At 38.5% G+C, this 26,589-nt stretch overlaps 1 protein-coding gene across 3 annotated transcripts in view; it reads left to right on the top strand.

The window, feature by feature from the left end:
* flna (filamin A, alpha (actin binding protein 280)) overlaps window positions 1-26,589 on the top strand; it is a 106,494-nt gene that overhangs the window by 42,636 nt on the left and 37,269 nt on the right. For all 3 annotated transcript variants that reach the window (XM_028813244.2, XM_028813246.2, XM_051934280.1), the window contains exons 3-9: window positions 20,737-20,985; window positions 21,510-21,607; window positions 24,142-24,289; window positions 25,514-25,632; window positions 25,868-25,945; window positions 26,027-26,189; window positions 26,311-26,511. In XM_028813244.2, coding sequence (XP_028669077.1) covers window positions 20,737-20,985; window positions 21,510-21,607; window positions 24,142-24,289; window positions 25,514-25,632; window positions 25,868-25,945; window positions 26,027-26,189; window positions 26,311-26,511 — 1,056 coding nt within the window. The remainder of the gene's footprint in view (window positions 1-20,736; window positions 20,986-21,509; window positions 21,608-24,141; window positions 24,290-25,513; window positions 25,633-25,867; window positions 25,946-26,026; window positions 26,190-26,310; window positions 26,512-26,589) is intronic.

A 26,589-nucleotide genomic window follows, 5' to 3' on the forward strand; every position in this document is an offset into this window, starting at 1 on the left:
AGGTGTTATATTTATCTGCTTTCCATTTGGAGGTTATGTTCCAAAGTTAAGAGGAGTAACTTCATCAAAGGAGAAGCACCACCAAGTCCATCAATTTATAATACATCTTTAGTGTTTGTGTGCTTTCTCTGTAGTTATATACTGGTGTACAAATGGCTTCAGAGTTGTGCAGTTATTTTGTTAATTATCATATATTTTTTTTGTATTGCTGTGAGCCTGTTCTTATGCCTTGCTGTGCCACCATGGCTGAAAACCTGTGCTTTAAAAAGTAAGATCTCACAAAAAAGTTATATTGCTAAGACTTTGTTGTTGCATCCTTGATTTTGGTAATGTAACTATAAAAGGCTATGTTCTAAGAATTCATTTTCAACTTAGGGTTAGGGTTACAAAGTTCAATTGCAAAAGTCATAAATTAGGAGTTAATGATGTGTACTGCAATTTCCAGCCTTAATATATGTGCAATACATTAGTTTAGGAGGATAAAGACTTGCATATGGTTAATTTATTGGAGGTCACCTGAACAAAGGTGTGAGAGGCAACACGTTTTCATTCCTCCCTGTTAGAGAGGGATACAGATGTTTAAAAATACTGCCACTGGAATTGTCTGTAGGAAGAGGAAGTAAGAGTTTCTAATCCCCTTAGCACATGGGCTGAATCTTTGACTCTTTCTATGTGCTGCTTGTGTAAAAAAAAAAAAAAAAAAAAAAAAAAAAAAAAGTGGGAAAATCATAGAAAAGAATTCATCTGATGCCACATAAATGCAAATTACACCTCCGTGTATATCAAGAATGGGATTGATGGGGCCTCTTACTTCTCAGCACGTAAGCAGCATAGAAGTAATATGTTTTCCAAACCACAGAAGTTGGATGATGAATCGGCAAACACATTTTCTTTTTTTTTTTTTTAATGGAACATTCCAAATGCTAGCTTGGGGGAGGGGGTTTGGGAATGGGCATTTCCTTGGGTAAGGGTTGTCGAGGGGACATTAAGGGGTGATAGTCTTATTTAAAATGACTGACTACCCTTTACAAAAATTGGTCTTGCGGTTTCCTTTTATTTAAAGCTTATTCTTGGTGTGTCTTTTGTAGACACCCTCTCGGCACATAGGTGGTCGACATGACCTTGTCCCTTGAAAGTAATGTCTGAAATGCATGGAATTCCCAGATAGCTATTTTAATTTTCTGCACATGTTTTAGTGAAAACGTCTAGTAGCAATTGCAGCCTTGGTGTTTTTAGGAATGCTGTTCAAAGATGGTTTATCATTCTTAAGTAGCAAACCAGTAGCTTCTTGTCCATGTAGAATATTGCTATTAAATTGCTGCAATAGTGTAGTCTAGCTGTCTGGGTGGGGCAAATGAGGAATTTCCAAGTACTGTCAACTTTTTAAAAAAAACAAACAAAAAAAAAAAAACACTGTTGTATTTCCTGGGTATCCTCCCATTGAACCCTACCTAATATTCCAGGGAGGCAGTAATTCTTTAATGAATCCTGAAAGAGTTTGTTTTGTTTTCAGATCAGTGGGTCTGAATTTCTGTCTAATTTCATCAAATGACAATTTTCTTGTTCAGATGAGAATTCTGGCAGTCTCTGCAGTTACCTGAACTTGTCCTCTAATTAAATGACAGTTGTTCCTGCTATTTGTTGAGTGGTATGAATTCAAAATTGTGAGTGCTTAATTAAGAAAGTTTTTCTGTTATCCCTCAATCCCAGAGGTGGTTATTGATACTATACAAAATAAAGTATACTATGGCTCACAAGGTTAAAACACAAACTGACCTAAGGGAAAAAGTAGTTTGGTGCTAAACTGTAAAAGTGGGTTTGAGAGTGTTACAGAGCTTAGAAATGTAAATCTGAAGACTGCTTGGAGGTCATTTTTATATATGCTGCACCTTACAGTGAACCCTTAGGAAAGGTGCTGGGGCAGATCAATAGAACAGGGCTACATGCAGTCCAAGAAGATGTGAGAGACCAAGGATGGGATGCTAACAAGGCCTCTGGAATTTGATACACTGAGTTGTGCATGTAGGTATGCATTTTGTTGTATTTGGCTTATTTATTTTAATTATTGCATGTAATAGTGAAGCTCATCCACCTTTGCCTTCAACAGCTTTCATGTGATTAAATGGACAAACCTCCACACCTTAATTCTGGATACATAGCCTTTAACTGAGGAAAGAATTCAAATTGATAAAGCTTTCTTTTCTTTGAAATCTTTTACTTTATTGTATATGTTACATAGAGAACAAGTAATGGGATGCCAAATTTATCACTGCACAGATTGTAAAAATCTATTGTAGGTTTGACCATTCTCCCTTTTTTTCCATGCAAATGTTGGTGGCCAAAAATTAAAGGAAATGGCTGTAATGAGAAATGTGGAAGGCCTTTGTGGTAAACTGCACAAAAAAATGTATATGTGGACACACTCAAGCCTGAAACTCTTGATGAAAGTGGAAATATTTTAAATTTCATTACTTTTATTCCAATTTCTAGTGATTGTCTCATCTTGATGTTCAGTACTGTGTATAAAAGTAGTATTCTTTTTAAGTCTATTGAAATAAAAATAATGTGAAACAATTTATGTAAAAGCATGCAACACTTCTAAATTATGAACTGATCTATAAAGCGTCCGGTACCATATTCTGATGGGTGTGTCCTTTATAGACTTTTAAACAAGCTAAAATTTACTATATGAATGACAGTTTTTGATAATCCAGAGTTTCTCATGTACAAGTATTATATGAGGGCACAATGCATGTCAATTTGTGTGTAATATTGCATATTTTTATATTTTAAAATTGTGATAGTGGCATAATTATTATCAAATAGCTTTAAAAATTGTTTACTAGAGAATGAACAGATAGAAATTTCCTCCCTGGAGAGAATAGTTTTTTTTTTTACAGAAGCTCTTTAAATACATAAGCAAGTAAATAAATACACGCGCACACACTTTGGTCAGAACACACACCAAAATGACTATAAAGCAAGAACATTCTAGAACTTATAACTTGACTGTCAGTCACATCAAGGCATTATGCAGATGTAATACTGTTTGGTATAAAATGTCAAGGGAGGAGATCAGTAGTTTAAAATGTTACGTGTATTTTGTAAAACCACTTATTCTTTGTGGATTTAGAGCAAACTTTAATATTAACACTTAAAACTGATGCTATTTGTGCCAAATACTGTCAGCATTTAATAAGACAATAGTTGTGTAACACATGAACCTGTGTTAAAAGGAATGTTCAATTATACTGGGAAAACTAGTAGATCAAAGATGTGGGTTTATGTTCTGTCTTGGGCCATCAGTTCATTATAGGCTTTCAACATAACCGGGCCCATACTGGCAGCAATTGGGTAATGCCAGAATCAGTCCAAATGGAGTAGAGTCTCCATTAGGGCAGCATCCTCCTAACAGGTTCTCTAAGGTTTGCCAATTAACCCAAGTTTTTATTCCTGGATTTTCTGTGGTTACTGTGGTTTCTACTCCAATCCCAAATGGAGAACATGAAATCCATCCATCCATTATCCAACCCGCTATATCCTAAGTACAGGGTCACGGGGGTCTGCTGGAGCCAACCCCAGCCAACACAGGGCGAAAGACAGGAAACAAACACGAAATCCCTTTAAAATATTTGGGCTGGAGCAGGGAGCAGTGAGGAAGCAATGCAAACCAGTATCCTATTTTTGTAGCTCTAATATATTTAAAAAAAACTGGTAAGTCAATATTGAACTCCAGTAAAATGGCAGTGTATATTACCACTATACATTTTGATAGCTGCTTATTTCTGCTTAATTTAGGGTCTCACAGAGCCTGCACCTGTCTTTGCCACATTGGGTGCAAAGTGGGAAACATCTTTGTAGGGCACTTTTGCTATTTACACCCACACTCACCCCTATTAGATCAATGTAGAGTTAGCAATTAGTGCTGAGTAATGTTAATTTGTTTTAAGCTACCTTTCTTTGTTCCTTTAATTTACAAAAATGTCCTACTTGACAGATGCCATAACACAAAAGCCAGTTTATGCCAAATGTAGATGCAAAGTAGATGTGGGATGGAGTGTTAATGCTAAGTGGTTTGTTGATACTGGCTATACACTAAAAAATATTTGCCTGAGAATGTGATCCATTTATTAATTTGTGTACTAAAAATCCACTCGGGCCTTCTCTTTTATTTCTGTGTCAGGTGTAAGGCCATATGTGAAAGCACACTGAACAACTGTTTGCACTAATTTTAGAATTCATGATGCATCATACAAATTTTTGGTAATTTTCTGGGGACATTCAAACATTTATAAGTCATAAGCTCTAATTATATTGTGCTTTGTCCTATTGGGCAGTCAGGATGTGTTGTATATTCTGGTATCCTCTGTGTATTGCACTGTAAATTTGTGATTTGCTGAACATTGGATTGTTTTTTTGTTTTTTTTTCTCTATCGTTTTGTTTTCCTGATCTGTATGAGCATATTTGTATTTTAATTCTAAAGGCTGAGGAAAACAAACCCTTTTAAAGGCTGAAGTGAATGTTTGTTTCTGAAGTGCTTACATTCTGCACATGTAGACTAGTGATCAGTAATGTATATGTTTTTGATACTTGTCAATCCTTGTGACATTTGTAATACATGGTGTTAAGTTGTTGGGCATCTCGGAGGTGGCTGGGAAAGTAGTGAAGTATTTTGGGACACTAGTCCTCCATAGCACATACTCCAAGTATGGGCGGTTTCTTGACTTGTCGACATTGCTTCTGGGTTAAGGTTTTGCTTTTCAAGATCCAGGACCAGAGCAATGAAATTTAGGGAAGTGGATGTGCAAGCAAATTTACATGTCCATTAATTTTAAGTTCCTTCCTTTGTTTACACTATAAATCATGCTAGACGGGGAATAGAGTAGTATTAGAAGGTTTAGTTATGATGGAAGAATGGTCTTGGATATCTGCACGGTCACAAGGACTTTATTGGCCAGTTTGTGCTTTGGAGTTGTATACTTAAGTTGGGATTATAACATACCTGCTGAGTCTTTATTTGCCAATGTCTCCCCAAGGCTGGTGAATAAATGAGTGAGGGATGCAAAGTGAATTATGTGGTTTATTTAGCTTGGCAATCAGTGTGCAACATGTAGATTCAAATAGGGATCAAATTCCCTCTCTCAGCAGGGCAGCCCTGGAAGGTTCAATTTCAGGTTTGCAGTGATGCCTAAAATCTGGAAATATTCTTAAAGCTTATTTAAAAAAATATATTGTAAAGTAGATTTTATTTCCTTCAAAATGTGCTTTGTGGGATTTGAGAAGAGTCCAAAGTTGGAGATAAGCATGCTGGGAAATTAAATTAAGGCTGTCCTAAAAAAAGTCTGTTATATATTTAAAATCTGATGACATGAGTCCTACTAAAGTACAACCTTCTTACGTAAATTAAATTTTAATTGCGGCTTGTCACATCTCTCCTGTGTCTAGACCTGACCGACCAAATATAACTTTCTTCAAAACCGTATAGTTTTTTATTACTGGTGATGACAAAGTTTGTGTGCATTTTTCTTAGTGCATCCATTATACCATCAAGGTCATGAGGTATGTGGAGGAACAAGGTATGTGCCAACCCAGGATGGCAGAGTGGTCTAAGGTGTGGGATCCATATGGGTAAAATTAAACATACATCTCTAGAAAATTGTATAAGTTAGACCTTCTTGACACACCAAGTATACTGATAGTTGACCAGCTGGATGTACTGTTGATCAAGAATCCACATTTTCAATGTTTAGAAACATACTTGGCATAACCATGTTGTGGCCATGAAAGCAACAAAATGTTTCACCCCAAAACTGTTTTTATATCCTGAATGACTTGCAGCTTGTCTTTTAAATCTCTGCCTTCCCACTTTTGGGAAGTGGAAAAATTGTTAGCTTAATAAGCTGTACAAATATACGAGACTTGACAGTTATGCTGCCGTGTGTGTGTTTTTAAATGATTTATTTTTTGGCTTTGCTGTAGCTGACTGGTTCTGTTCCATGACTCCTTGTAATGTGCCTCCTTTTATTCATTTCCAGTGTAATAATTTGATGCAAGTTTCATCCTTCAAGTTCTTCCTGTAGCCTATACATCCTGTTGGTAACAATGCAAGCTTCTGAGTTGCATGTTTTCTGTACTCCTTAGGGTATTAGCAGGCTCACTGGAAACTTGGTTGGGGGCAGACTACTTTGTAGACTTTTGGAGGAACAATCATTAGTGAGTGTACAGCTCAGGAAATGCCTAATACAGATTGAAAAGCAATGCAAAGGTCGACTGTACTTGGGTATGCAAGTGAAGGTGATTTGTTGAAGCTTAGCTTGACCCGATTGTCCGTTGTCCAGTTTTCTCTTTTCCTGCCTAAATTCTTTACTTTGTCATTTGTGTTAAATGGCTTAATTTTATCACTTTGTCATAACTGAGCTCTCTGCACATCTAGTGTATGGTATCGGATTACACTTAGTAAGTCCATCCACTAGTCTTAAAAGTGCTGAAGCAGGCTGCAACAAAAGTATCGGGGGGGGGGGGGGGGATTACTTTTAATCTATCCATCCATCCATCCATTTTCCAACCCGCTGAATCTGAACACAGGGTCACGAGAGGGTCTGCTGGAGCCAATCCCAGCCAACACTGGGCGCAAGGCAGGAACCAATCCCGGGCAGGGAGCCAACCCACCACAAGACACACACCAAGTACACACCAGGGCCAATTTAGAACCTGCATGTCTTTGGACTGTGGGAGGAAACTGGAGCTCCCGGAGGAAACTCGCGCAGGGAGGACCTGGGAAGCGAACCCGGGTCTCCTCACTGCGAGGCAGCAGCGCTACCACTGCGCCACCGTGCCGCCCTTACTTTTAATCCTTTTTTTCTATTACATATTTGAAGGAGTTGACATATTGTCTGTTTCTTAGTTCTGATAAATTTGTGGACTATGATTTGAGTGCATGCATGTTTTTTTTTGGTACCTATGAATTTGGTTTCTATGGAGTCCATATTTGGAACTTTTTTCATACTTCAACTGTCCACTTTCATATAACTGTGAACAAAAGATGAAGTGACTAAAATCTTGAAATACATCACTGTCCAAAACCATGGATACATTTCTGTAGGTGTAATTAAATGTTCAAGTATAAAGAAAAACTGTAAAAGAGTAAGCCATAAACTAATCTTGGGCAGTGCTAAAGACGTCTAAACTGACAAACTGTGGAGGAGCCCACTTATGTTGCATCCCTGGTTGTGCAGTGTGCTGGGGCTGCAGACTTTTTTTTGTTTTTTTTTTTTTTTTCCCCTCTCCTTTTTAACAGTTTTCAGAAATCCCCTGGTAAGATCTTGAATTCTGATAGCTGGCACCTTATAGCGGTTTCAGATGAGATGAACAGAAAGCACACATGGCATCATGTGGGCAGCCATGTAAACCACAAGCACGCGATTTTGTGCCTAGACACCCCCCTTTATAGGAAATGATCTGATTTTTGTGCAATAGCTGCTGTATGCAATAAGTCCTTTTTGCCATTGCTGGTGTTTGCACTTCACAGAGCACATGAGGATGTGGAGTCTTGTACCATACTGTTACACCCCATTTCTAGTGTTCATCTGTGCCAAGGGTATTTCTTTATTTTTAATCTTTTACCCATCTATCTACCTTTTGACTTAAAATGTCTATAAAGTGGTACTCCTTGTGAAGGGCACTAATAAAATAGAACTTCCTGGACACAGAAACTTGTTTCTTTCCTGTCATTGATTTGGAGTCATACTTCACTCAAATACAATAAGCAGCAACCACAGATGTTTTGACTAAAGGTTCAGAATTATTTTATAGCTAACAAGTGTACAAAGCACAAGGTGCAAGGCAGGTCTATGTACTCAGAATCCACACCCTTCCTGTCAGATTGCATATATTTTTGGTATCTTGAAATAGACTATAACATGATGCTCATAACAAGGTGGGTAGAGTAGGGTGGTTAGCTTAAAATGCTCCTGACCCAGAAGTGATTTAGTGTAGATATTCATGCCAGTTGTGGTATATTTAAACAGGAAAGGATTACTGATTTTTTTTTTTTTTTTTCCCTGTTGCAAATAGTAACTTTTTGTAAACATTTTCTTGCTAGTTGAAGACTGGGGTATTGTACTGAATTTGTCAAAATAATACTGTTTGAGTAGGGCATGCATCTAAAGTCATATTGGTGACACAGGTCCTAATTCTTTAATTTTTGGTTAGTATGATTCTAAAAATCTCCAGAATGTCTACTGATTAACACCACCTTCAGATAAATCTATGTGCCCATCCCTGTTTTCTTTGTCTAATCCTGCATGGTGAATCTTATCCTCGCCAGCTGTAGTCTGAAATCGTAACTCTGGCATGGTAATTGCTGGGTCTTTCAGGTAACAGATGCCAATTAATCTCTGGCTTTAATAACCAGAATAAGAATATATACCCTGTTCATCGTATGTGACTTGCAAATTCCAGGTTCTGTTTGATTGGAAGGGCCTACTACTGTATTTGCTCCTTTAGCTTTTCAGATTGTTGTGCATTGCAACAGACATTGTTTATTTGCACCCTGTCTATGCAAATCAACTAGTTAATATAGATTGATTTTTATATCTACAGGATATAAGGCTGTAATTAATACTTTGGGTAAAATAAAGGCAACAGGATAACTTTTTAGGTTTGATGGAGCAGAATAATGACCTCTTCTTTTCCTTCTGTGTTTGCTAGCTTGCACCATTTATGCCTTTCATTGACTCCTCTCTGATCCTCCTGTGTCAAACACCAGTGCTTCTTCTAATTTCCTTACCCCGCCTCCCTCCCCTCAACTCCCCCACTCCAGTGGGTTCTTTCTACCACTATCCATGTCTTCCTGTAATTTGAGGCTGCAGCAGCTTGAGCTTAGTGTCGGAGCTCTACCAACCAGAGTATCTCCTGTCCTTATAAGGCTAAAATCTCTGGAAAGGCTGTGTTTGAGTGAGGGGCAGAGAGGCTTGTGGTATGCACAAGAGAGAGCAGCAAACTTGAGGAGGTATTGGGGAGTAAGGCGGAGGCCAAACGCTTCTGCAACTCTGCTTTTGTGCTGACCGCAGACTCGGTCTGCCGAGGTGTGCGGCCCGACTAAGTGTAATGTAGCATACGAGTCCATGTGGAAAACTCATTATGTTTTTTTGGGTGAATTCTCAAAATGCCGAATGAAGAGAACTTATAAAGAAGGCTTGTTATACAGCAGCATGTTTTATGTTTGGAAGAACATAAAGCCTTTGTTCATTTGATTCTCGCAGCAAATGCAGAGTATTTCAGTTATAGTTCCATTATTGGAAATTTCAGTATTACATTACAACACCCCCAAGTGAAACCGAGATTTTGATTCTATGTGGCAGGATTAACCACTTTCCAGAAAGGATGGATTTTTTTTTTTCTTTAATACATATAATCCCTCGCCCACCTCATCCCCAGGTATTTTTTAAGTGTCATTTTTTTGCTTAAAACTGCATTTTAAAAAATCTTGCCTTTTTGCAGGCTGAAACTCCCAAATCACCATAGAAAGATGAAAGTAGGAAGTGAGATTTTCATAGCTCCTGTACTTTAAGTTTCAGGGCACAGCCTTTGTCACCTCAGTTCTTTCTCATGTTCAGGTTTTACCAGTCCAAACTTTGGACCTTATCCTTTCTTGTTTTCCCTTTTAGATGACTACTTTTTATGACCACTAATGTGGGTAACTATTTAAATACATATGTACCCTTTTTTTTGTTGATGTGGCTCATATTTAAGTTCCATGTTTTTTGTGGCCTTTGTTAAGGAATAAGCAATGACTTCTGAAAAGGTGTCACATCTTACTTTTTGGCAGTTAAGCTGTGATTTCTACCAGTATGCTTAAAGCATATCAATAATTGTTTATACGAGTGTATTACTAGAATTCTGATATACAACCCACATTTGAGATTTAAAAAATAGTGAATAAAGTAAAAACAGTTGTTTGGTTTTTTTCCTCCCTTTAAATTCAACCTTTCTACATTTTCTCTAATGGTGTCTTTTCCCAGAGCATGTGAGATGGGGAGAACTTTAATGGAGGCTAATATTTAGGTGCCAGTGGCCTAGGGTGAGTTTGTGTGCGAGTCTGCTTGCTGTTCAGTTGGTTGGTGCTCTGTCTGGAGTTATTTCCTATCTCTTGCCCAGTGCTTAAGGGATAGGTAGCCTCAACCCTGAACTAGAGAAGTAAGTTGGAAAATGGACATGCTATTTTTAATCTAATTGTAGTCTTCGTGACTGAATACTGAGATGGTTCTCTGTTGCACCAGGTGCTTGCCAGTTACATGATAACATGTATAATTTGGAAGTGCAGCTCTGTGGTGTGTAAACCCAAGAAACAAAATGGAAGCCTTGCTTCAAATTTGTATTTGTTAGCCTTTAAAAATTGAATATCGTTGTGGGGTCTTATAAATTTTTTTTTTTTTTTTTTTTTAAGATGTTTTAACTGCTACATGTAAATGGGAACCAGGGAGGTTATGCAAAAATGTTGAACCTTGCTCACAGAAAACTCTCTGCTTTGTACCAGTGAAGTAAAGGATGTCCATGAAGGAAATAAATTCTTGGCAGAAGGACAATGAAAATACAAATGTGTATTAGGATGCAGTGAAGGAGGGAAAGAAGTTTTTTCTTTTTTAATCAAAAGAGACGTACCATACTATACTATCATAAGTTCTGTGAATCTACCCATTTGGCAGTTTTGTATTTAATGTGTCACTGCCTGGTATAGAAATGGCTCAAAATACCACAGTGCTGTAGAGTAGATCATGAGGATATGTGTACCATCCCTACAGAACCTCTATGCCTTAAGGTGCACTACCAAGCAGCTGTTATGACAGTCTCCTCTCACTGTTTCAGCAGCCAGTTTAAACAGTTAACATATAGCAGCATTGCCTCAATTTAAGAACAAAAATACTTAATTTCCTAGGCTATGAAAATAACTGTCATCTTGCCAGGCATTCCTCAAAAAAAAAAGACTATTTTACAACTATTAATTATTTAGAAATTATACCTCTATGATATTCTCTTTTTAATATATACTTTTAATTTATTTCCACAATACAGGCTGATCACTGAGCTATATTTCACTGTATACTCTTGAGTTATATACAGTACATGTTGGGGGGCGGAGAGAACCTCTAATCCAGAGCTTTTCTGTACTTAACTGTTCTGTAAATTGTTCCATATCTCCTACATCTGGATTACTGCCCTCTTAAATGATCTGCTCAGGTCTGCACACCGAGTGAAGTTGAACTGGAAGTGTTGTAATTTAAAATCCAACACACTTGCTGTTAACCCTTAGTTTCATACAGGCAGTTATGCAGGACTGCTACTCTTATCCTTGCACAACAGTATTACAGTATACATTTAATGTCACAGATGTTTCCTTTTGTACTGGGAGTCATTTCAAAGAGTGTGCTATGAAATTCGATCCTTTTACAGATGTCCCTTCTTGGCAATTAATGATTGTATGCTTTGACTATGGTGTTCTCCTCTACTGGAGTGATTTTGTATAATGAGACTTTTTTAACCCATGTTAAGTGAAGTCCACTGTATAAAGCAACTTTACTGTGAAGTCTATGCAGGGAGTCTGTGGTAAGCCAAATTGCTATAAAGCTGTGGTTAAAAAGTGAGCTTGTTGATCTCTGGATCAGGTTTTTAGAAAGGTTCATGTTTCTAGCTTAAGTGTAGTTTTTTTGAAACTGCAGTTTAACGGACCAAGCACATGGCTTAATTTTGGTCTTTGTGGTATCCTTTATTCAGAAGATTTGGTTAAACGTTATATCTAGTCATTGCCAGCATGTCGACTTCCTGCTCTCATTGAGTCACCCAGAGTGCTTTGCAGGAATGGCACATTTCAATGCTTTTCCTTTTATTTTGATGTCAGTGTTTCATTGCTAACATATGTAGGCTTCTTACTTTAACTGGGGTTATTCTCTCTTACAGCGCTCCATCTCTCTCGGCCGTCCATAATAGCAAGGCTGTATTAAACTTGTTTGATGTTCGTTAACTAATTGCACAATTTAAAAACCAATGCTGTATTTGGAAAGTGGTGTTTTTTATATGCTACTAAAAAGCTATTGGTGGCCTAACCATACATTGTAATTTAGGGGAATTGATTATATATGTTGAGCATGCAGTGGTGGAACTGGACAGCATGGTTTTTGCTATCCCATCGATGTCCTTTTAAGATGGCTAAACTTGTAACACTGTGAGCTGTGTGTGGGTTTTTTAAAATTTTTTTTCTCTCTCCTTCCTACTCCATTTTGTTTTCATAGGCTCTCCCTAAGAGATGCATGCAACACCCTTCGCAGCAAATATTTACATTGCATGTTCTTTTCTTGGCATCTGTGCTCTGCCCTCCAGTGAGTGGCAGTGGGGCACTACCCTCTCCACTCTGATGTAACTAACGTAGTGGCAGAAGTAGTTGAATGATTTTTTAAAAAGATATACTTGGTAAGTGGTTTTGCCTTGCCCTGTACCCAATAGTATTTCAGCAGATGATACATTGATAGAAGGTCTGTGTATTAAGTTCCCTTAATCAGAAACAACAGTTTGCTTTTATACACCACATGCCCACTTGACCATTTCATAAATCTAGTGTGTATCCATGTTCACACATTCCTTAGATGAAATTTTGCCTTCACCTTAATTGACATTTTATGGTCTTCAGCAACACCATTGCATCAGATAAAAATAGTATTCTGTCTCACCATTGAATACAGATCTCTGAATCAAATCTTGGCAAATCAACAAAAGGACACAAAACATTGATGGTGTTTCCAAACTGGTTTTATACTTTTGAGTTTTAATTGTTGAGCTAATTCATTAAGAGTAAAGTGTAGCCAGCCAATAAAACCTGAGTGGATGCTAAAGACCAAACCTCCAAACTAAAACTTTCTACTAGAAGCCGTCTGTCAAATATTAAACTGAAGTGCATGCAGGCATATGGCAGCATATATTTGTGAAAAGGCTTTGTGGTATCCAGTGTGACTACGGTGGATTGGCACCCTGCCCGGGATTGGTTCCTGCCTTGTGCCCTGTGTTGGCTGGGATTGGCTCCGGCAGACCCCCGTGACCCTGTGTTCGGATTCAGCGGGTTGGAAAATGGATGGATGGATGGTATCCAGTGTTGGTCTTTTACAGTACAATGAATGCTGCTAGAATATACAGTTGTCTCTTGTGACTCTGTAATGTAATATGTAGGTACAGAAAATTACTTGGGTAGTGGGAGAGCATGGTCATGTTTTTTTGAGAGCTTTAATTTTTTTAGAATACAGTGACTAAAAAAGCCTTTCCTCTTCAGTATTCCTGCTCCCAGTTTTCACTTTATATACAAGTGTAAAATTGATGTTAACATATCTAAGCGCAGAATAATGGAGGAATAAATGATGAAGTACAGTAGCTACTTTCCTGGAATTCCACTTAATAGTGTTGTTAGTCCATTACACACACTTCTGTGGTGCCCTTCTGAATGCGAGTAGTCTCGAAATTATTTATATAACCGTGTCCAGCTTCTAAGTAAGTTTATAGAGTAATTTGTGTTTTATTGTTAACTGCTTTGTAAAGACAATAAGAAAATACCCCAAAAGAGACTGGGTAAGAGGGAGATGACTGTCACAAGTTGAATACAGGAAAGTCAGTTTTTTAAACGATAATCTTGTATGCATTTGTTCAATTTGAGTCAAAAGGATCTTGGAAATGAATGTTTGGAATGAAAAATGACTAAAAATGGACACCTTAATACCAGGTGACTTGTGAATCCAGTGCTAGAACTTCGCATGTTCAGGTTAAGTGGCTCAGTTTAGGATCTCATAAGTAAGTAACTGATGAGGAGTGCATTGCTGTCTTTGGATATAGTTGGACTGGAAAGTAAGCTGGAGTAATTTTATTACTTTTTAAAATGAATAGTGGGTGGCACGGTGGCGCAGTGGTAGCACTGCTGCCTCACAGTTAAGCGACCCGGGTTCGCTTCCCGGGTCCTCCCTGCGTGGAGTTTGCATGTTCTCCCCGTGTCTGCGTGGGTTTCCTCCGGGCGCTCCAGTTTCCTCCCACAGTCCAAAGACCTGCAGGTTAGGTGGATTGGCGATTCTAAATTGGCCCTAGTGTGTGCTTGGTGTGTGGGTGTGTTTGTGTGTGTGTGTCCTGCGGTGGGTTGGCACCCTGCCCAGGATTGGTTCCCTGCCTTGTGCCCTGTGTTGGCTGGGATTGGCTCCAGCAGACCCCCGTGACCCTGTGTTCGGATTCAGCGGGTTGGAAAATGGATGGATGGGTGAAAATGAATAGTATGCATTGGGAAGTACATTGATAGGTTTCTTCCCCTTTGGCCTTTGCAATGCTCTACCTCTGAATTTGGAATAACTTTTTCTACCTTGCAGAAGTTAAGCTTGGTACTAAAGATGGAAGTTAAGCAATCCATGATATGACAAAAAATATTTTAAAGCGTGCTACCAGAGTTCTCTGCCAGCCTGCCACTGCCATTGCCAGTATTTTGAAACTGTACAGAAGAACCTCGGCCAGTGTTTGATCTGTTTGGATTTACTCAAGATCATCGGTAATTTCAATAAGGCGTGCAGCCCATGCAGATTGTGTGTGGAGGACAAAGTAATATAATGCACATGGCACAGACTGCCAAGAGCCTGAACTTTCAGTTCTAAACTAACACACTAAACTAATGAATAAACAAATTCTTAGTTATTCAAGGTGTTTTTATTACCACAGATGTTGGAAAGAGATGCATCAATGTGCAGTCTGCAAAAAGAAACAAAGGTTAAGTTCATTCATACTGGAAAAATTGGGAAATTTATGAGGGTCTTTAGACTTGAAAGGTTCATTTTAGTTTGTTGAAATGCACTGTGGCCTCATTTGAAAGCAGTCCTTATTTGTAATGGTTTGGGGCAGCAACACAATAAGTTATTCTGGAGCTCGGTATCTGATAATACTCTAATGCAGGGGTCTCCAATCACAGTCCTGAAGGGCTGCAGTGGCTGCAGGTTTTTGTTCTAACCCGGTTGCTTAATTAGAAAGCAGTTCTGCCAATAATTTAATTTCATGGCTTGTTAGTGCTTTAACTCTGCTATGTTAGGTCATTCTCATATCCTAGACTTTCTTCCCCAATCTAAGGATATCATCCAAATGATTTGAAGGCTAAAATGGACAAGCAATTCTCAATCATTCACTTTTTTCTCTTTACTTTCCTTTCAAGTATTTAATTAAACCAAATAATGCAAGATAAATACACATTGGCATAAATGGTAACAAGCCAAATGGAGAAATGCTGGTCTCTTTTGTCATTCGCATGTTATTGCTAATTAGGATCCATTAAAAACTGAATGAATACAGCTGTTTAAGATGAAAATAAGCAATAAGCATTCCAAATCCTAATTCACTAAAGTGAAGCAGAAGTGTTACTTGAGCAACTAGTGCTTCTTATTAAGCAACTGGGTTGGACCAAAAACCTGCAGCCACTGCAGCCCTCCAGGACTGTGATTGGAGACCCCTGCTCTAATGGATCAAGGATCTAGATTAGAATTCTTTTGTTGGTCACTAAAGTAGCCATGTATGTTGGCGTTGGTGTGTCTGGGCAGTGGACTGACACCCCATCCTGGAGTCGTTCCTTAGTTGTGCCCAAAGCTGCCAGGATAGTCTTAATTGATTAAAAAGTCACAGGTTTCATTCATGGACCACACATTTGCACATTTAATTCACATTAAGCTATCAAGTCTTGGTCCAAGTTGGCCTCTAAGTTGAACAGACTCTTACACCAGTGTTTTGTGAAAAGGTTGAAACCTTCCTTTATCAAGTGCACCATTCAAAATTGTTGCAAGACCCTAAACCAGATATGCTTTGAGCTGCTGAAATCGGCAGAATAAAGATCGAAGTGAAGATTGCCACTTAGCCATGATGACTTTTATGGATTTGCAAACCAGATGCATTTGTGTGGGGTCTTGCTGATGTTTCAGTACATCCTATGCAGTGGGCATAATTGATGTTGCTTTGTTAAAGGTCACTTTTCCATTCAGTAATTGGATTTGGCTTGTCTTTATCATGCAGATGACATGACTATTGGAAACACTGGGTCTATGGGTGTGGTTTTTAGCTACTTAACCTGGTGGTATGTGGGGTTTTATTTATGTATTTCGATAATTGGCTTTGTGTAGTACACATTTGAAAAATTGGGTCACTGTTGTACAGGCCGCTTGGCTGTAATGAACCTGGAACCAGGGCATCTGTCCCTTGCTGGCTCTTGGGTCAGTGGAAAAAAAATGGCCTTATGTACTGTAAGGCTGCTGTTGTTCCTTTCAATTGGCAATAGTACAAAGAGTGTGATTTGATGTATAGGACATTGGGGTTTGGGCGCTTTTTTTTGTTAGTTACTATTCAGTAGGTTCTGTTGATTTAATGTCTTAAAGCTTTGTCATTTAAGTGTAATTTAATCATTAGGAGAGGGACATTAAGCTAATTGTTTTAATTTTAAAAAGCTGGATGGAATTTTTCTTTAGTTTTTACTTTGACAATGTCCACTTCATCTCACTTTCAGATACTTGTCTGCCAGCCAATTTATTGCTAGTGGATATCAGTCTTTTCCTAAGATTAAAAGGCCCATGACCACTACTATGTGAAGCATACTACATTTCTCCTCTTCATATAATGTAATAGAAACGTCAGCCAAGTCTCCCCTACTGCAATAAAGTAGCTTTTAACAAATGAGAAATGGGTGAATAAAATGAGAGTTTTGATTGTGCATGCAGCTGACTGTGTAGTGTGTAAGAAATGTAGAGAGGTCAGGCCAGTGCTGTTGATTATTGGCTGTAAATACTTTATCCTGACACGTAGCACTTTCCAGCTAGCATCTACAGTGTAGGAAACATTTCTTGGCTTCTATTCAGGCTTGCATGTTGTTCCATTTGATCATGTATTGCATGCTCAACAGAGATGGTCTGCTGAAAAGCCTTAACTTGGAGAGAGTGAGTACTCATTTTCTCCTTGGGCCAAAGTTACGATAAGGCATGGTAGGTGCTTTTTGATTCATAGCTATCTGCTATTGCCGCTTGTGTACTAGTATTATGGTATCCTCTGATTCCTAATGTATGTTTGTTTGGTGTTGGTTGCCTCGTGTCACAAATTTGCCTCTGCTGCCTCAGACATCCAACTGCTAGATATAAGAATGGGCAATGTTTTTGTGAGTTGTCCCCATATATGGTTTCTTGATATACCATGACCTTCCTCTTTCTAAGTGTTATTGCGCCCAGTGACTGTATGGTCTAATGGACGGGTACCCTGTGCAGATTTTTATTGTTGCTTGTCCTGACTGGGTGAGTTCTAACCCATGGGCCAAAGTGAACTGGATTAAGTGGGTTCAGCAATGGATGCTTAATCAAGATAAGATAAAATAACTGTCTGGATATATAGTACTTTGTGTATTTGCATATGAATAAATATCCACACACAAGTATATGTAAAAATAGTTTTAAATCTCTATTATGCTCTTCCTCTAAGCACCACCTCTTCCCAAACAAGAGATAGCCCCCCATTTTAAAAATTAAACTTTCATATAAGTTTTATGTCTTAGAAAAAGAATTGCTGACAGGCCTAATCCTGTACTTGGCAGTGCGTGACTCACAGCTGGAAGGCACACCCTTCTGTAGCTGAGGCGCTCTTTTCCCATCAGTTTGGCCACCTCTGTTCTGCCTTGGTTTTTCTGCCAAGTCTGTAATAAGCTTAAAGGCTGAAACATGATTGCTTCTTTGCTGGATTGGTCCTCTGACAAGTATGAGACAAGGGATCTTGTGGCTCACTGCTGCTTCCCTTCCCCACCTCTACTCAATAGTCTTCATAAATAAATATATATTTTTTTCTTTTAATGGGTTAGGTAAAAGGCAGAATTTTGGAAGAGATTTGCTTGCAGCTGGTACTGTTATCCATTGAATATATGTATACATGTATTTGCTTCACTAGGGCAACTGGTGAAGCTTTTGATTTTGTAGTAGAGGAAAGGTATCAAGCCATGTGTGCCAAGAGTGGTTGCCGAGAGCTTTACCATTTTCTTGGGCCAGTTTGTCTTAATTTCTGCTTGGGTCTACCCTGATTAAAGCAGGCTAAGGATGGAATTGGGTAACCTTCCTTTAAGAGCCCAGCAAAGGAGGTTATTTATAAGAATGTTCCATGACCGTGTTTTACATTTGTGCTAATAAATGTTTAAAATTTCTGTACTTTTAATATGTATAATAGTTTTGAATTTTGTATTCAGATGCTGATGAAGTAGCTTTATTTCATAGCTTCTTCTCTGCTGCCAGTCCTCGAGTTTTAAGCCTTACTTTTTTTTTTCTTTGCTGATTATATACTTGCTGCACCTAACCAGCTTAAGACATAGGCTAGTTAAGGATACAGCCCTGTACAAAGAACTAGAAGTTAAAGGAACTTGGTGAAATTTTGATGATTTAACATCATTATCCAATTCTATCTGGGGCTGGTTTCCATTGTGAAGTCAATGATGTCGGGATGAGTTCTGACTCCCTGCAGCCCAGAGTGAGCCGATGAAGCTCAGTAAATGAATGAACTGGTGATCATCATAAAGGGGACAGTAATAGACTACGGAAAGATGTCATGGCTCACTATTTCAGACTGCATTTCCAATACCCAACATTGTGAGAGCAGTTCTTTCTGATATTTAGGAGTCAGCAGTAAACCGACACATTTGGCACTTTTTGCTCTGTGCATTTTAATGCTCTGCATTAATCTGTATTTTGATGTTGTTATCCAAGTATGCTGATTAGCACAAGATATACAAATCCATCCATTGTGATCACCTAGCCATGTGCATCTTATTGTAATTCTGAATGAAATATCTGCATTGGCAGCACAATTGTTTTACTTATTTTTTTTTTTTTTTTTTAACCAGTTATTGAAATAATATGCTACATTCTGCACATTCTCATTAGCTGCTCACAAGTTAATATCACAGTATGACATCTGTGTGCATCTGATGACCACCAAGAAGAGCTAGCCTGTACCCAAGAAATGGGTTAGATCAGTATAAGGTGGCACCATAAATGTACCTGGCCAGTCTACACTGCTTCTGCTGTTATTGTTCAGGAAACTGGTAAAGTGGCAAGGGCACAAGTATACTGAATATAGACTTGCAAGATGCTTTGCAGTGGTCAGACATTTGGCTTATGAAAGCGGCTTCTGCAGGAACGTGAACAGTAGAATTCTTTTTGAATTCCAGGGCTGAGAGCTGGCTGATAAGATAATGTAGGTTTGAAGAGTGTCTGCAGTGTGTGTAGGTGCTTGTGGCCCCCACAGAATACTGTCGGATATGAAGCTGATATCCTGGGTTGCCTGTTCTTCATCATGAAGTTTTTTTTCCTTTAACCCTCTTTTGATCCTACTCCCTTTTGGAGCTGGATGAGAAGAGAAATAATCCTGCAGTTTGAATGCGTGTCAACATATCTTCCATGCAGAGCCTCTTAATTTTAAGAACAGGATGACAAGTAAAACTCACTATTTCAGCAAAGCATCAAAGTAAAATGATCTATTGACTTTGCACAGCTTGCTGTGACCGCTTATCATTTTATCATGGTTTGCTCTGCAATGTACATTAGCATTTAATCTCTGATACAGTGAAGAAGGAAGCTGCTAGATTTTATGTTTTAACTATATTATTGTCCATCACTAGTGGTAAAATATAAACTTGAATGTCCTAAGATGTAGAGGAATGCTGATGGAAATTCTTCTTGATGTCTAAGTCTGGAAGACAACCTTAACTCCGTTTTACTCTTGTCCTCTCTAGACATATTAAGAATTCTGCTTCAGGACTTTATTAGAATCTCTGCACTGCGACACGGAAGACCACAGGAAAAAATTAGAGTTGAAGCACCTATCTGTGTATTGCCCAAAACATGACTTCTCGGCAGAAGTCAAAAAGCTGGACATGCGTCAAGTTAGAAAATTTAAACACTAGTTATTGTGGTCCAGGCTTTTAACAGTAGACTTCACTATTGGAAAGTCACTCTTCCAAGTACTGTACAGGAGTGTTCCAAGAAAGTTGAGCCTAAAAAAATTACAACAGGAACTACTCGGGTGTAAGAAAATGTGTTTCTGTAAACTTTTGCTGCACCATGAACTATATCTGGCTAGTCAAAAGTTTTATGTACTGTATTCTTTTTTTTTTTTTTTTTTTACTATAATAGGGAAGACCGTTGCCTTCACATAGTGTTTGAACAGTAAAGTATTAAGAAATTTAGAATAAAGTTTTGCTAATAGGAGTTATCAGACATAGACCCAGCTCATAGAAAAATCATAGTCTGCCAAAACATACTGTATGCACAAGAAGGAAAAAGCAATCCTGCTTTTTTAAGTGCTGGTTTGGCTAGACTACTGAAATTCTGCTGTTTTCATTATTCTCTTGATAAATATTTCTTGTTGCCGTCTCGTATCTGTGGAAAACAGAATGAGTATTTTGATAAGCATCTGTTTTAGTAAGGATGCCCTGGGGCTTGTTAGGAGTGGTGCTTTGGAAAGCTACTCTGGGCTTTGGTTGGCATTCTTGGCAGTCCTTTCAGGTGCAGTATTTTTTTTTTTTTTTTTTTTTTTTTTTTTTACTGGATTCCAGACAGTATCTGATCATAGATTATATATGGGGCTTTATTGAAATGTTTTAAGCTTGCATGTCATTTTTTTAACTTTAATACTGCTCACTGATGCCAGTCCTCGTTTCCTTTCAGACTCTAAAGCCATAGTAGACGGGAACCTGAAGCTGATCCTCGGCTTGATATGGACCCTTATCTTGCATTACTCCATTTCCATGCCAATGTGGGATGAGGAAGAAGATGAGGAGGTTAAGAAGCAGACTCCAAAGCAAAGGCTTCTGGGCTGGATCCAGAACAAGCTGCCGCAGCTGCCCATTACCAACTTCAGCAAGGACTGGCAGTCTGGCCGAGCACTTGGGGCCCTCGTGGACAGCTGTGCTCCAGGTATATCCAAAGTGTACTCAAATTTTGCTAAGACTTCAGTGAATACTCAAAACTGCACTGCCACTTATAAATTAGGGGTCACAAAGAATTTTCGGGGATTGTACAATACTTGATGTTGTGCTTTGGCCATAAAGAAATGTAGACAAAGGCGATTGTCTTGATTTACACAACCCATGAGAATTGTTAGTTTGTCTTTGTGCAGAATAGATTACAATTTTGGGCAGCTGGGCTGTTTTTTCCCATCATATGAACACCTTTAAGGTCCCAAAATCTTAAACTGCTGGTGTGATTAGGCCGGGATATTCTGCTCTTTGTGGGTGCTATGAATATCTTTTATGCATATTTTTTTTTTTTTTTTTTTAATTGGGAATGTTTAATGGTTCAGTCTTTTTTTATAATAAGTAACAGTATGCCTTTCTCTGTTAGAAAAAATTTTCATACGGCCATCACACAAAAAGAATTATATAATTTGATCTCTGGTTCTTAAAGCTCTGCTCATAACCCTGTATTTTATTTTTTGGCAGGCCTGTGTCCTGATTGGGATTCATGGGATCAGACTAAACCAGTGGACAACGCTCGTGAAGCCATGCAGCAGGCTGATGACTGGCTGGGCATCCCACAGGTCAGGATGTTTTAAATGTTATAAAGCATGGAAACTGTTCACCTGCAGTATGATCTAGCCTTGTGGGACTTAAAGCAGCCCGGCAGTGCTGTACGACTCTTCTACTCAACAGCTATTCATCTTATTCCAATAGTAAGAATGAAAAACTGAAGGGAGAGACTTGCTAATTAATCTAATTGCTATTTGCTAATAAGTGCAATAGCAAGAGATGCAGTAAATATTCAGTACCCTTTGTTTTTACCAGCCTTAAGAGCCCACGAAAGCCCTTGATGGAACAGCCCACCATAGTATACATACATGTTCTCAGTAATACAAGGCCAGTTATTTTTAGATGCCAAATTAAAAAAACGGAATACTGACTGTTGGGCATATACGTAGAGTTTCCTGCCCTGTTAATCAGTTTGTGCAGACACGCTGTGGGTTTCTGTCCTCTGACAGAAATGTGTGTGTAAGAGGAATAATGTGGGTTATTAGTATTACTACTTCTTCTTTCGGCTGCTCCTGTTAGGGGTTGCCACAGTGGATCATCTTCTATATCTTTCTGTCCTCTGCATCTTGTTCTGTCACACCTGTATGTCCTCTCTCACCATATCCATAAACCTCCTCTTAGGCCTTCCTCTTTTCCTCTTGCCTGGCAGCTCTATTTTTAACATCCTTTTCCAAATATACCCAGCATCTCTCCTCCGCACATGTCCAAATCAACACAGTCTCACCTCTCTGACTTTGTCTCCAAACTATCCAACTTGAGCTGATCCTCTGTTCTCATTTCTAATCCTATCCATCCTCGTCACACTCAATGCAAATCTTAGCATCTTTAACTCTGTCATCTGTTTTTTGGTCAGTGACACCATTATTAGTATTAATATAACTGCCTGTCTAAAACATCAACCAGTCATTGTCAGTAAGGATGTGCTGCTAGTCTTAATATTATGATGCAAGAGCAGGAATACTAAATTAACCACTCAACTATCTGGCAGGAACCATGTTTATTTTCATTCACCATGGATGCTTCATGCAGGTGCTTAGCCTCATCTCTTCCCACCACATATCAACACGGCATGGCCACTGACGTTTTACCATAAGCTATACGTGTGAAGCCATTTTAAGGAAAATAGCTGTGCTATTATGATGGTGCGTCAAAGCTGTAGGAGCCATCATTTGATTATATTGTGCACAGTCTGTAACGCCCAAGAAAATCCTGTGGAAAGAAATGCAGAGTCCTGGATTCAAGACCTGGGCTAGACACTGTCTGTGTAGACTTTACAGGTGCTCCTTGTGTGTGTTTTGGGATTCTTCTCTGGGTATTCTAGTTTTTGTCCAACATGAGGTTCTGCGTTCCACCAAAAATAGTGTTAAGTCAGGCTGAATGACAACCACAAATTGACCCCGTGGCGGTTATATTTGTGTGAATATGCACAAGTACCATGCGGTGGGCTTGTGCCCTGTCCATGGTTGGTTCCTACTTTATCCTTGATGATGCTTGCATGAACTTCAGCCCCTGTGACCTTGAACATGTGATAAGCAGGTTGATGGATATGCAAATATGCGAAAGGATTAGAGCTACTGACATTGAACCAGTGTCTTTCCTACAGTTAGTGGCATGAGCCTCTTGTTCCTGGTGACCCTTTAATGGGGGGGACAGGATCAGAGAATGGAAGAACACCTAAACAGTGTGATTGATAAATTGCACTACATTTCTAGCAATGCTGTCTTATCTTGCTCAACAGAAAGTATCTTAACTCACCACCTGTAACACAATTGGAAAAGGATGTCCCATAACCTTAAAGTGAGAAAAAATTAACTTATGAGAAATAATTTTTTTTTGTATATGGAAAGACATAATGTAATTTTTTTTAATTTAAAAAATGAAAACTGCTCAAAAAAATTAAGAACACTTTGAAAACACATCAGATCTCAATGGGAGAAAGAAATTCATGTGGATATCTATAATAAAATGGACTGGGTAATGTGTTACCAACAAAAGGATACCACATTTTTTGATGTAGGTTGATAATTTTCATTTCCAGAGGGCTGAATTCAATGACACCCACGAAAATCAAAGTGAAAAAAATGATGCGGCAGGCTAGTCCATTTTGCCGAAATTTCATTGCAGCAACTCAAATGTTCTTGTATGCATGCCTAATGAGATGATGCCCTGGTTCAGATCTGGTAGGAGATCCCTCAGGACACCATCCATCACTGAGCACCTGGACAGTCCGAAGCTCAACCTGGTGGCGTCTGATGGACCAAAACATACTGTCCCAGTGGTGTTCCATTGGATTTAGGTGAGGCGAGCGTGGGGGCCAGTCAATGGTATCAATTTCTTCATCCTCCAGGAACTGCCTGCATACTCTTGCCAAATGAGACCAGGCATTGTCATGCACCAGGAGGAAACCAGGACTTGCTGCACCAGCATAGGGTCTGACAATGGGTCCAAGGATTTCATCCCGATACCTATCATTTGTATGCATGTGTATGTGTATAATCTGGATGGATTAAATCTTTACTTGGTTCGCTTTATCTTGCCTAATCAGGTGATCACCCCTGAAGAAATTGTGGACCCCAATGTAGACGAACACTCTGTGATGACCTACTTATCTCAGTTCCCTAAAGCCAAACTAAAGCCAGGTGCTCCCCTGCGCCCCAAGCTCAACCCCAAGAAAGCCCGTGCCTATGGCCCAGGTAAGTTTTTAAATTGTATGAGAAAACTGAACAACTGCTATTCAAGACTTTGTTTCATCTTTGAGCATGCACAGTTTGGATTTTTGTATTCTACTTTTAGAAACGACCATCATAGTTGTAACCACTACCATGTAACAACCTGTATAGTCCTGAAGGGTTTAGTTTAATAATTTATTAAATATTTAACATGTTATACTAAATGGATTGTCACAGTATACATATACAATGTTATAGTGTATAAATTTAACATAAGGTGGTGTTGTCTTTGTACATTTAAAAAAAAAAAAAAAGAATTATACTTCATAATGTTGTCCTGGCATACTGCAAATAAACAATGTTAAGATGTTTTTGTGCTGGTTAGGTGTTTCCAGATTACATTACTATTCAAAACCATTCAATTATTGTATGGTAAGTTCCATATTTTAATAGTATACAATTATGAATGAATATGGTAGCACAGCATAATAGGTATATTCTATTTTAAAACGTTTTATAATTAGTGAAGCCTCTTTAAAAGCACAGGCTGTCTATACAGAGGATTTTAATTATTTTTCAGACAAAACCACTTAAAACGGGTTACCTTCAATAGATTTAGTTGACATGTTTATTTCCTAACAGAAATATATGATGAACTAAATATTACTTGATTTGAGCATTATAAATATTTCAACTATTTTATTAAATTTACATTATATCTATTTAGTGCTGCTTTTGTTTAAACCATATGTAACAAGTTTCCATGTTTAGTTTTTACTGTTAGATGCTGGTCCAGTTGTTCAATTGTCTATGATCTAAATATATTGAGAGAAAAATTTTACTAGTGCTTTGTAGACCACGTTCGATAAGTGCCAAAATGATGCAACAGAAGCTGATTCGCTAGACACAGTGGTTTAGGTTTTTATCTCGGTTTTAAAACTGCAATATTTTAAACATAAGCTTGTGAAGAGATCATCATATACTTGAGTTCAAATAAAACGTTTAGAATAATGCTATCTCTCTTTCTGGTTTTCATCAAGAATTATTTTGGCACAGGATATATGAAAGGCTTTAAGCTGCTTGTTTGTTAATCCTCATTTTACATAATTCATACCATTAACATTATGGATAACCACAAAGCGTTTTACAGATCCTGCCTGAAGAAGAGGCCTGACTTGTTCTGTAATAGGAAATTGTGGTAATCCCCTGATGTTTACTGGTCTTCTGTGTGTGTGTGTTTCTTGTTAGGTATTGAACCTACTGGGAACATGGTAATGAAGCGTGCGGAGTTTACAGTGGAAACCATCAGTGCTGGTCTAGGAGAGGTGTTGGTGTATGTGGAGGATCCTGCAGGACACAAGGAGGAGGTATCAAATGATATTCCTTTTGAAGACCACTTATTTTTCTCATATTACAGAGCGTACTATACATTGCTCAAAGTCCATTATTTCAAAACGTATACATGTCTATAGGTAGTATTCTCACTTGGATCATGAGAGATTAGTGACCTCCTAGTTGACAACAGCTGTACTATCTTTGTTAATCTTTATAGTTTGCAGAATAGTTTTTAATCCAGTTTGAAATTTTCATACTTTTTATTAGGCTAAGGTCACTGCCAATAATGACAAGAACAGAACATATTCCGTCTATTATATTCCCAAAGTTACAGGCCCGCACAAGGTACGTTTTGGTTTAGCTTCTGCCTGTTTCTTAAGTTCTGGTTGTCTCTTGTCCTTTAACATATTACTCTCCACAATTAAGGTGACAGTACTGTTTGCTGGGCAACACATTTCCAAAAGCCCATTTGAGGTAGATGTCAGTATGGCCCAGGGAGACGCTAGCAAGGTGACAGCCCAGGGTCCAGGACTTGAGCCTAGTGGGAACATTGCAAACAAGACTACCTACTTTGAAATCTTCACTGCAGGTATATAACAGTCTGCCTTTGCCTTTTTTGTTGCCCTATTGAAATGTGGGCACAATGCTACCTAGTATTTCATGAGATCAAGTTAATCAGAAAGCATTTCTTTCACTCTAATCCGTCTCAGGTGCTGGGGTAGGAGATGTTGAAGTAGTGATTATTGATCCCAGTGGCAAAAAGGACACCGTTGAATGTCAGGTGGAGGACAAAGGGAACAGCACCTATCGCTGCACCTATAAGCCAAAGCAGGAGGGCCCCCATACCATCATAATCAACTTTGGTGGTGCACAAATTCCCAAGAGTCCATTCACTGTGACCATTGGGGAAGGTAAGAATTTGGGTGGGGTACCAAAAGCATAAAAAGTATATTGAAAATCTGTGTATGAGGTTAACTGGTGACTCAAAA

This window comes from Erpetoichthys calabaricus, chromosome 11 (assembly GCF_900747795.2).
Source record: "Erpetoichthys calabaricus chromosome 11, fErpCal1.3, whole genome shotgun sequence".
NCBI lineage: Eukaryota > Metazoa > Chordata > Cladistia > Polypteriformes > Polypteridae > Erpetoichthys > Erpetoichthys calabaricus.